This window comes from Neolamprologus brichardi, chromosome 22 (assembly GCF_056152115.1).
Source record: "Neolamprologus brichardi isolate AB-2024 chromosome 22, ASM5615211v1, whole genome shotgun sequence".
NCBI classification, from domain to species: Eukaryota; Metazoa; Chordata; class Actinopteri; order Cichliformes; family Cichlidae; genus Neolamprologus; species Neolamprologus brichardi.
The window spans coordinates 31,849,523-31,862,026 of record NC_142124.1 but is presented as its reverse complement, the minus strand read 5'-3'; the positions used below and the strand labels follow the sequence as shown (position 1 = coordinate 31,862,026).

General features: G+C 39.2%; 1 protein-coding gene across 1 annotated transcript in view; it reads left to right on the top strand.

Moving 5' to 3' along the window:
• LOC148096845 (uncharacterized) overlaps positions 1 to 11,458 on the top strand; it is a 110,265-nt gene extending 98,807 nt beyond the window's left edge. The window contains exon 4 of the mRNA XM_087834847.1: positions 11,209 to 11,458. Within this exon, the coding sequence (XP_087690973.1) occupies positions 11,209 to 11,458 (250 nt within the window). The remainder of the gene's footprint in view (positions 1 to 11,208) is intronic.
• The last annotated feature ends 1,046 nt before the right edge of the window (positions 11,459 to 12,504 follow it).

Sequence of the window (12,504 nt, the reverse complement as noted above, 5' to 3'; positions counted from 1 at the left end):
CTGTGACACAGCACAGAAAAAGCAACCCAAGGATGTAGCCTGAGAGCCAAGCAGTCAAGACAAGCGTCATTTTTAATCCCAAAAAGTTGATTCTGTTCATCTGGACGTTTTCAGTGGGAGAAATGTTTCCTCACTCAGCCGGCTGCAGGTTTCCACAGCTTTATAAAACATACCTTTGCACAATTACTGAAACTATCACCACTGGCGAACAATGGGCTGTGAGAGGAGTTTTTACTCCAAGGTTCCTCACAGTGTTACTGGAGGCCAAGGTAATGCCATTCAGAGTAAGCATCTGCTTAGATACCATATTTCTAAGCTTTTCAGGGCCGAGTACAATAACCTCAGTTTGATCTGAATTTAGAAGCAGAAAATTAGAGGCCATCCAGGTCTTTCCTGCATTTTGACTAATTGGTGTATTTTATCTGGCTTCATGAATAGATAAAGTTAGGTGTCACCTGCATAGCATGAAATGTAATTCTATGTCTTCTGATGATGCTGCCTAAGGAAAACATTTATTATGTAAACAGAATTGGTCCTAGCACTGAACCCTGTGGAACTCCATAATTAACATTAGTGTGTGAAGAGGACTCTCCATTTACATGCACAAATCTATTAGATAGATATGATACAAACCACTGCAGCACAGTACCTGTAATACCTACAGCATGTTCTAATCGCTCTAACAGGATATTATGGTCAACAGTATCGAACGCTGCACTAAGGTCTAGCAGGAAAAGCACAGAGATGAGTCCACTGTCAGAGGCCATAAGAAGATCATTTGTAACCTTCACTAAAGCTGTTTCTGTGCTGTGATGAGCTCTGAAACCTGACTGAAACTCTTCAAATAAACCATTCCTCTGCAGATGATCTGTTAGCTGTTTGACAACTACTCTTTCAAGGATTTTTGATATGAAAGGAAGGTTGGAGATTGGCCTATAATTAGCTAATGGTCAACTGATGGCCTTTAAGTAATGCTTTAACTACTGCCTGTGGTACATGGCCTATTAATAAAGATAGGTTGATCATATTTAAGATTGAAGCTTTAGTTAATGGCAGGACTTCTCTGCAGTCTTGCAGGTATGGAGTATAAAGGGCACAGTGATGGTTTGGGGCAGGTGTGTCAAACTCAGTTACACACTTTAGGTCGGATATAAATGTGTGCCGGGCCCGATGTGGCCTGCAGGCCCTGAGTTTGACACATTTGGTTTAGAAGAAGTAATTGCTAATTCAGAAAGATCGATTGAAGACAAGAAGAGTCTAAATAAATGTCAGTAGTATTGAAAGAAGCTCTACATAATATTACGCCTGGATGGCTATGAGAACTTTCTCTAAATGTTAAATACTTTATCATGCAGCCGTGGAACGAACTCATTATACACATAAAACAAAGTCTATACGTGACTCGGATCTTTACACATACCTAAAAGACAAAATGCAGCAGCAAAAGCAGTCGACACACAGCAGTAGGCCTCTCTTCATAACATAAGAAGAACTTTATTTATCCCAAAGGAAATTCTTTTATCATGCTGAATGCAGCAAGAGAGACAGAGGAATAAGATATACAATATATACAATAAGAATATATTAGTAGTGTACAGTAATATACAGTAGGATAGTGCAAAATATAATATCAAATAACTCTAACGAAGTAACTACGTAACTATATCCTGAAAAATAAATAGTTTAGCTGTCAGTGCAGGTGATTCTAAAAGTGACCATAATATATTGTGCAACTGAATAAAAGAGAGTAGCAGCGTATGATGGGGAGATGAAACTAACAATCGATAAAATACTGGTGGGTGATACTGCACGGTCTGAATGGGAACAGAATGACTTTGGTATTAATCCCCCGGAAAATCACCCACAGAGTGAGGAAGAGTTGTACAGTCTTATTGCCACCCGTACGAAGGATTTCCTGTGGCGGTCAGTTCTGCTGCGTTTGCTCTGATAGTCCATCATGGAGGCGTGCATGGGGTGGGAGGGGTTGTCCATGATACAAAGAAGCTTTTTTTTAGCACAAGTGAAAAACACATAAATGGGTGGTATAATCGATAGGTGGCAGTTTTGAATGCTGTTTTTCTCATTCAAAGTAATCAAAAGCACTTTGGGGACCTTTAGCCTTAAGAACTAATACTTAGTAAAGCAAAATACACCAAATGTAAGGAGCTACAGAGAATGTGCCTCACAAGTGTGGAGTCCATGCAATCTGCCTGGGAACCCCCACACATGCTTAATAGCAGTGTCCCACTGGAAACAACAGTGACATGTGGACCCTTAGTATTAAAACAATTCTATTTAAATAGTAAAAAATTAAATCTATACAATGCAGTTTTGAGAAAGTTCACTGTGACTCACTCAGTAGATTATATCTCAGCTACACCTGCCCTCCTGAATCCTCCGGACTCTGAGAAGAACAAGGATAGGACATCTTGGCTTCTCACTTCACCTCTCCACCAAACATTCACCTGGATGTTTGCTTCCAGAATCACTGCTCTTAAAATTTCAAAAGTAAAACAATCTGCCATGTTTACTCCTTAAAAAATATCCTCCGAACTTACCTGTTCAAATTCAGTGGAGTAATACGCTTCTCCTCTCTTACAGGATCAATCCTCTGTGTCCAGTGTTGAATAGAATCTTTATTCTGGTTAATCAGCTTTTGTGTGTCTGACACAATATGACAATATATAATAATACAACAACACTAAATGGAATATGTAAGCAACACAAAAAAATGGCAATAATGTTAAAAGCTTTTCTTTTAGCTATTTGTAGAAAAATTAATAATTCAAATATTGGATTGTGTTAAGGATTATAATAACAACCAGCAACAACAATGATGGCATTGGTAACAAGCCAAGAAGGAAGAACAGGAGTGATTCATATTAATAATGGATAACTGATTTAAGTTAAATATTAGATATTCCAGAAAATGTTTCCACCAGGCTTTTCCTGTATGTCTGACCAAGTAATGTATGAAGGGGGAAGATGGATCCATTTGAGTATGTACTGCAATTGATTTGTCAAAGAATAATGGCAAAAATGTGGAGTTCTAGGACTCTTTGTGTTTTTGTTTTTTGTATAGTTGCCAGTTTTACTCATGTTTTTCAAGTAGAATGTTGAGATGACTGAATCTAGAGGAGCGAATCAGCTCATTGCTGGATGGGTCGGAATTATAGAAAATAAGTACAGCGTAGGCTTGTAGTGAAGACCGCCTAAACCGAGACCGAGACAAGACCAAGACCAAGTCGAGACAAAAAGTCTTTAAACTGCAGTCAGATGTTGCTTCATTTACAGGTCTCAGGCATATTTATGTGTTTTTGCGATGCACTTGCACAGCCCTCCTCACTGCTGTCTACTGTCTCACTCACCCACTTACTGAGAGGACAGACGCACTCTCCACCTGACTGTCTCTGTCTGTCTCCACCTGACTGTCACCTGACTGTCACCTGACTGTCTCCACCTGACTGACTCTCACCTTCTCTGTTTTTCACATAATGATATTATCCTATATCCTCACATGTGATTGGCCACAATATGGAGCGATTGGAGCATAGCTGAGCCACTGTGTGAGAGCTGAGCAGCCAAAGGAAATTAAGTGAGGAGCCGGCCGCTCAATGGGAATCGACTCTTCTGATTCACTACAAAGCACTCTGTAAGCACGGCTCTTAGAGCTGATGCTTTTGAAATGACTGAAAGATTTATTAGGCTGTGTTTTGAGTTTTGTTAAAAAAAGAATGACTTCATATAGGAAACAATATATATCACATATGCAGGACACCTTAAACTATTTTTTTAATTAAGCAGCAAGGCTGTATCAAGACACAGGGACTAAACCCCGATTCAACCAGACCCAGAACTGATCCGGAATTAAAACAGGACTACAACAGTTCAAAATCAGGACTACTCAGGGTTTAACTAAGACAGAACCAGAATCAGAACTAGATGATAGTAGCACTAAAAATCATCATAGACCTGCACTTGCCTCTGTCAGTGCGCCCCAGGGCAGCTGTGGCTACAATGTAGCTGCCATCACCAGTGTGTGAATGTGTGAATGACTGAATGTAGTGTAAAGCACTTTGGGGTCGTTAGGGACTAAGTAAAGCGCTATACAAATACAGGCCATTTACCATTTACCACTACACTTATTTTTTAATTCTACCAAAGTCCACTATTTAGATTCAGAAAAGTTTATATAATTATTTAGCCTTGGTGTGCAAACAAGCCTGCACAACTTAATAAATACAGAATTTGAAAAGTAACAAATGGTATCTAAAAGATACACTAGGTCAGTGGTTCCCAAACTTAGGGTTAGGGAGTACTTGGAAGTACAGACATTTTGAGCAATGCCTGTAATCAATAGTGGTAGGGCCCGACCAGCGTTTAAGGACATTATTTAATGTTTTAAGTGTGAATGTCAGATAAACCAACACACACAGCCTGGGGTAAAGATGTAAATTGTCATGGCCATTAATCAATTGACATTGATCAATGGTCACTGATCAGTGGTTGCTGATCATGACAGTTTGCATATTAATGATCAGGAATCTTGTTTGTCAGTGATGCTCGTTTAGTCATCATGCAAATGTATTGGGAAAACCTGTATTGAGCTAAGACTGAAGAAGTCACTTGGAAGAGTGATGAGTCGATGAGTAGTGGCAGGGCAAGGGTGGGGTTTGAAGGGATTTTTGTCTGGGCTGTGGGACATTGGACCAGGTCTGGATTCAAGAATCAAAGATTTATTTCTGACATATAAAATGTCGATTTCACTAATTTTCAAATCTATTTTCTTACTGCATTTCTCTTTCCTGTTAGTGCATGGATTAGCTATCGTATAAGTAAGTGTATTCGCTTTGGGATTAACCACAGAATTAGCTCTTGGATGAGATAACTGATTAACTATTAGATTAGTATTTCCGTGACTCTTCTGGTCCTTCAAAAAGCAACGCAAACTAGCCACAGAGATGTCAGAAACTCTCTGATCGATAATTTTATACTACTAAGAAGTGTGTGCTTGTACAAGGAGCATTCAGCCTTGGTGTTACACTCTGCCCATCACTGATATCTGAAGAATAAAAAGGAATTCAAGCTGAACTGAGTGTGGATTCAACCTGACCGCCATGTTGGCTAAAATGGCTAACGCTAGCATCACTACATGTAGTCATCCACTCTTTGAAGATCATTTTCTCAAATATGACTCAGGAAACGAGTAAAAGTACACATGTGAGGAAGTTACAAACATCCTTCTTAATAACTTTACATGACTCCTTTGCAGTGATTTGAATTGTGGGTTAAAGGAGAAAGAGATTAAGAGGTAAAAGCAGAGGACACAGTAAGTGAGGGTGTGTCTCCTGTTTGAAATGGTAAATGGCCTGTATTTGTATGGCGCTTTACTTAGTCCCTAAGGACCCCAAAGTGCTTAACACTACATTCAGTCATCCACCCATTCACACACACATTCACACACTGGTGATGGCAGCTACATTGTAGCCACATTGTAGCCATAGCTACCCTGGGGCGCACTGACAGATGCCATCGGACCCTCTGACCACCACCAGGAGGCAACGGGTGAAGTGTCTTGCCCAAGGACACAACGACCAAGACTGTCGGAGCCGGGGAGCGAACCAGCAACCTTCCGATTACAAGACGAACTGCCAACTAGAGCCACGATCGCCCCTCGTTTGAAGTCCAGGTGGCAGGTTTTTCTGTGTGCATGCTAGCTGCCAAAAAGCTCACTCAAAGTGATGTGAAAGCTGTAACATCCTCCATTACTATGGTACAGAACAGATGTGGGTGTGTCCTCATTTCCCAGAGAAGTTCAAGTTCCTGTCAATAAACACACACAATAATGTAAATGGATACATCGCCTAAACATCATCCGGGATTAAATAACCTAAATTTTTGTACTCTGTGATAATCATTTCTACATAATTTACTATATACATCTGTTACGTTCCCCTAAAAATGTCCAGGGGATGAGGGAAGGTAACAAAAAGTGTCTGGGTTGAAAGGAGACAGGGAGGCAAAATGGTTAAATGAAAGAGTTGTATTAACGCTTATATTAGTAACTGAACCAAAAGAACTGATCTACAGAATTTAAGGCCTTATAGGCCTATAGAGCGTACAGAAAAACATTCACTAGTTGTTGGGTCTGCGCTTCCACAGGCCCCGCTGGTTTAGAAACTTATTCCCGTTAACGACAAGGAAGCAAGACAATTAGCGATCGATCGATTTTACTTGCACAAGGATCTCAGAGCAGCCCTCGGTCAGACCACTTCGACCCCGGCCGCCACTCGCTGCCTTTTATTGAAAACAGTTACAGTACACACAAGCACCACCCATTGTAAAACCCTCCTATGGTTATAAAAGATAAGGTACCATGTGTGTATGTGTGTGTATGCCTGTGCGAGAATGTGTGTGTTTGTGTTTGGGGGTGCGTTTGTGTGACCTCCTGCTCACCAAAAGGGTCAAAAGCAGGAAGTTTACTAAACAAGAAAACAGAACCCTCACATAGGATGTGCCCCTATAAAACACTACAGCCTCCCCCACCAACAGGCTGGGGAGGGTAATAGAAACAAAACAATATCTTTGATCCTATAGTTTGAACTAACACTTACAAATTTAAGTAACACAGTGACAACATTTAACAATTTGACAACACAAGTTACTTCTATTTCTGTAAGTAGTTTGAAAATCAGGTTTTTTAAAATCTGGGATTTGAAAATGTTTTTTGAAGTTTTTATTATGAATTTAAATCTTTTTTGTGATTTCCACTTTTAATTTGAAATATTTATTAATAGATAACAATTACATTTAAATTAGTGATATAATTTTAAATTATACTATTAATTAATGACCATAATCCTGTTTAAATAAATAAAAGAATGATCTGTAAATGAATTTACAAATGCATGTTTTATTGCACAATTCATTACTGGAGCACAATATGCTTTATTTTGATGCATGTGACCCTGTATTAATATTTAACACACACACACACACACACACACACACACACACACACACACACACACACACAAAGACAATTCAATTCAATTCAATTCAATTCAATTTTATTTATATAGCGCCAAATCACAACAAAAGTCGCCTCAAGGCGCTTCATAGATACAGAGAAAAACCCAACAATCATATGACCCCCTATGAGCAGCACTTTGGCGACAGTGGGAAGGAAAAACTCCCTTTTAACAGGAAGAAACCTCCAGCAGAACCAATCCAATCCAATTTTATTTATAAAGCACTTTAAAATACCCAGCACAGGAACAAAGTGCTGTACAGAAAATAAGTTAAAACAATAGAATAACAGAAAACAGCGAAATAAGTAAATAAGTAAAACACATAAAACATAAAATTAAAACAGCCCTATATTAAAACAAAAACAAGATAAAACAGCATTGAATCACCTAAAAACAACGAAGATAAAAAATAAAAAACCAACATCTCACGTGGTGTCAAAGGTCAGGGTAAAGAGGTGGGTTTTCAAGAGTGACTTAAAAACAGATAAAGAACTGGCCTGTCTAATCTCTAAAGGAAGCTCGTTCCACAACCAGGCTCAGGGAGGGGCGGGGCCATCTGCTGCAACCGGTTGGGGTGAGAGAAGGAAGACAGGATAAAGACATGCTGTGGAAGAGAGACAGAGATTAATAACACACACACATACAAAAAAAACCAGTCCACTGTGACAAAAATGTATATATTTATATAATCTTTAAATATCTACTATATTACCAAAATTATTTACTGTTAGCTAAAAATAAGAAGTGTTGGATACATTTTTTCAAACTCTTCCTTTAAGAAAAGAATCAATAGAACATCATGAGAATACCTCACTACAGATGAAACTGATATCAAAAGTAAAAATCTTCCACATCATTGCTGAATGGAAAATTACTGCTGCATATGTTTAAGATTGAGTTCATTTCAAATATTTTCATTGATTTGTCATGGTAGTCCCGTGAGGACCAGGTGTCCTCCATCAACACTGGCCTACATCTAGAAGTATATTAAAATACACTTGATGAAACTCAAGGCCAATATTTTCTAATTCCATGTTCTGTACTTCACACATGATGATGACGGTGGTTAGTAAGTCAAAATTAATTTCTAACTGCTTTTCATTTTATGTATTTTATTAATAGATTAAAAGGGGTCTTTAACAAAGATTTCACAAAATGTCATTACTAAGTTAAATGAATGATACAATTATTTTCATTACAATTCATTGCTTGGACTCATGCATTGAAAGCCTATATCAGAATCAGAGAGCGGTGTTGCGTTTGCTTTGAATTGCCATCCCCAACAAGCTAGCTCCTCTTTGCAGGTAGTGTGGCTTTACTGCTTTGGTACACTGTAAAGACATAAATGCTCATCAATTGAGTTTTGTCATGACGGCTCTTCTAGTCCAAAGAAACATAATATGGACATGTTAAGAAAGTTGAACACTTTTTCAGATTTTCATTGGACATGTAGTTGTGAAGCAGTTTGGTTGACAGTTCTTGACCTTATCCAGGTTGTGAAAGGTGGTACATCTTTTTCCACTCAGTGGTAACCGCCACTCTGCTGCTGAATAACTGAAAGCTTTCAAGGATAATTGAGGCCACACAAAAGTGTGTAATGAGTTTAGTTTTTTTTCTTGTGAATATCTTCAGTTTTTTACTGTCATACATGGAAATGCAAAATATGCAAATTTTGGTAGAGTGGGATGCGTTTGAAATTTTACAGCTCATATTACCTTTCAACGTCTGCTTCAAGTTTTTTTTAAGGAAGATAGAGGACAGCCCCTTTGTTTTTATATATGTTTTTATTCTTTATGGAATAAAAGAAGCTTCCACTGAAATGAGTCGAGCTAGACAAGGATCCCTTTTCTTTTAATAAATCACTATGAATAAAACTGAGCTGCAATTATAAGTATGTTCTGTTCTCAGAAGCTCATTAATCCCATCCACCTGCTTCTCAATGTTGAGCTATTTTTAGATAAGTCACACCCCAACCTAGACACGTGTAGATATAATGAAGGGATAGATTGGATTTAGTTTGTTTATTATTCTGTAACATGTAACTTTTACAGGGAAGATTTCTTTTTCACACTTGGTTACCAATACGCTTGTGAACATTTACAAAAAGTCATTGAAACCAGAAAATTTTCTGTACATTTCTCAGATCTGTGCATCAATATAATTCTGTCTCAGAGATCTGCAGATAATTCATTGTACATTTGTATGACATGCACTGTCAACTATGGGACCAAATCATATCCAGTCAGCTGAATTTACCACATGTGGACTCCAATCAAGTTGTAGAAAAAGATGACAGGTGATCAGTGAAAACAGGCTGCACCAGAGCTCAATTTTATGGCAAAGGCTATGTATTTTTTGTTTTTATGTTTAATAAATTTATAAGAATTTACAGCAAACCTTTTTCATTCTGTCAGCATGGGGTATTGTGTGCAGAATCACAACATATGGATGCTGTGAACACTTTCTGGATGCATATCTATATCAAATAGCATCATTATAGTTTTCTTGATGTTAAGTGCTACAACTAAAAACACTGCCTTATATCCCTAAGAGTAAGAAGAACGCAGAGCAAAAGGTGGTGGGTACAGTGGTTTGAATTACATCTGTTCTATCAATGCATCTGCAGCTACAAGACTCTCTTCCACCACTCTGATCCTCACACAAGTAGGCATCTGCTGACACACTGGGATTAAAAGTGTAATGGAGAATTTTTCACCTTCAGTAACTACCAATTTCAATAACACAATATTGCCAGTGTAACCTTGAAGCGTGCTATTCCTGCATAGTCAACATGTCAAACTTATATTCAATGAACAAATGCCTGAACGCTGTCATGTTATAAAGACCACATAACCTTGAGTCTTGCTTTGGAAATTTTTGAAGAAAAAACGTTGTGTCAGAAACAAACTATTCAGTCAAAGGTTCTAAGTTGTTTTCAAAGTAAAAATATATCAAATTCCGCTGAGATTACATGTAGAAATAAGCTTTGATAAAACAAGATGGAAAATCAAAGACACAGAATGATGAAACTCAAGGCCAAACATTTATTTACTGAAAATATTTTTTTTATTGAAAGAAATGTTGATGACTTTATCACAAAAACAGTCACCTTATGGGACTTCATATTTTAAGGTAAAGAGCTTTGCAGTATGGATCTTGTGGAAAATATGGATGTTCTGCTTAGAGCCATGGTTAGTGCCTCTGGGCTGTCTTTCAGTCCAGTTCTGTTCAGCCACTGGGGGGGATTTCTCAATATCACCTTCTGATATTGTATTCTCCTAGCTCAGGGGTGGGCAATCTCAGTCCACGAGGGCTGGTGTCCCTGCAGGTTTTAGATCTCACCTTGGGTCAACACACCTGAATCACATGATTAGTTCGTTACCAGGCCTCTGGAGACCTTCAGGACATGTTGAGGAGCTAATTTAGCCATTTAAATCAGCTGTGTTGGTTTGAGGACACATCTAATACCTGCAGGGACACCGGCCCTCGTGGACTGAGATTGCCCACCTCTGTCCTAGCTTTTATCTGAATGCCTGCCTCGCACAAATATCATTATTGCCTCACATAACTGTACAACACCCTAAGAGCCTTCATTTAATCAGGAATCCAATGGAGATGTGGCAAGCAACACTAGAGGCCAGCTTCAAGCCAGTTCCACAAGTTCCCATCAACTTTGGGATTTGATGATGGAGAAGCTAGATCATTAACAAGAGTGGCTATGGATGACATCAAGTTGTATGCCAGGAGTGAACAAGACATCAACTCACTGATCCACACTACTAGGGTCTACAGCAAAGACTTTGGAAGGTCATTCAGACTAGAGGAGTGTAGTTGGATGTTAACAAAGAGAGGGAAGGTAGTCAGAAGTGGGGGGATTGCACTGCCAGAAGGCAACATTGCAGATATTGAGGACAGCTACAAGTGACTGGGAAACCCTCAGGCAAAAGGGACTATGAAGAGGCAAAGCTGCAACCACCAAATATCTGGAGAGGGTAAGGGAAGTCCTGAGGAGTCAGGTGAATGGGATGAACAAGATCTGCCTGGATACTAAGCTGGCCAAAGGAGGAGATGGAAGCCCCTGACATCAAGACAAGGAAGTTCCCTACCATGCATGGAGTGCATCACTCCAAATCACACCAAAGCATACCAAGACTGTATGCTAAGCACAAGGAAGGAGGCTGGGGCTAGTGAGTGTCAGAACCCTTATTGAGGATGAAACAAAGATCCATGAGAACATTGGGAAGATGGCGCCAACTGATCATGTCCTTAGTGAATACCTCAGACATCAGAAACCTGAAAAAGAAGAAGAGCAATCATGGAAGCACAGGCGCCAACACTGTATGCACCACTGGCAGATAGAAGAAGTGGCTTACATCGAGAAATCCTACCAATGGGTGCACAAAGCTGGACTGATAGACAGCACATAGGCACTAATCATGGCCACCAGGAATGAGCTGTAACCACAAAATCAATAGAGACAGGGTGCAAGATGCAGCAGACGGGGCATACATAGGACGCCTTAGCCAAGTGGCTGGCGTAGTGTGCAGGAACATCTGTGCTAGTCACAGATGATGACTAGCACATCATCTGTGTTGATGAAGCACTGATGTAAAAATGGGATAAGCCCCCCAGGGTTGAGAATGCCTGAGCTAAGATACTGTGGGACTTCTAGGTATAGATGGACAAACTCATGATGGATATAGAAGTGGTGGACAAGCAGAGTAAGTGGACCCAAGGCTAGGGCGCTAAGCAAATACAGTGTGCACAAAACAATGGTTTAATAAAACTGGTGAGTTACCTACTTAATGAAAGTGGTTGTTAATCTCAGATACCATCAGTATCCTGCTATCGAAGGATAAATGTAGATTTTGTAAAATGAAAATTCTACACAGACCTTAACTCCGTCAGGCAGATCATTAACAAGACTGCCTACCTATACTGACTACGGAAATGGTGCAATTATAAGCCGCCTCCTCTGCATGGATGACATCAGGGTGTATGCCAGGACTGAACAAGACATTGACTCACTAATCCACACCACTAGGATCTGCAGCAATGACATCGCAAATAATAATAATTCACATTAGCAGTAATGACATCTGGTTATGTCATATGGAGGTCACAAACTCAACTCACATACTCAATCGGTATTGTCAAAACAATGCCAGACTGTAGTTTTCTCAGGTCTCATCCCCAATCAGACCCGGAACGACATGTTTAGCAGCATGTTCTCGTTAACCTCTTAAACCCACGGGTTTTCTGCTTGAAAAAAAGACATGCTTAACCTCCTAAGACCCGAACTCTTTCATGGCATTCATTTTTAATTTTTCTATTTGGGTTGATTGGGACCTAAAGAGTGTAAAAACAAAGAATTACCTTTTTTTTTTTTTTTTTTTTTACCTAGTTTTTGTTTATGAGAAAAATGAGATCCACATATGAGGACATTTGTTTCAACTTTTGATAGAACAGTGGC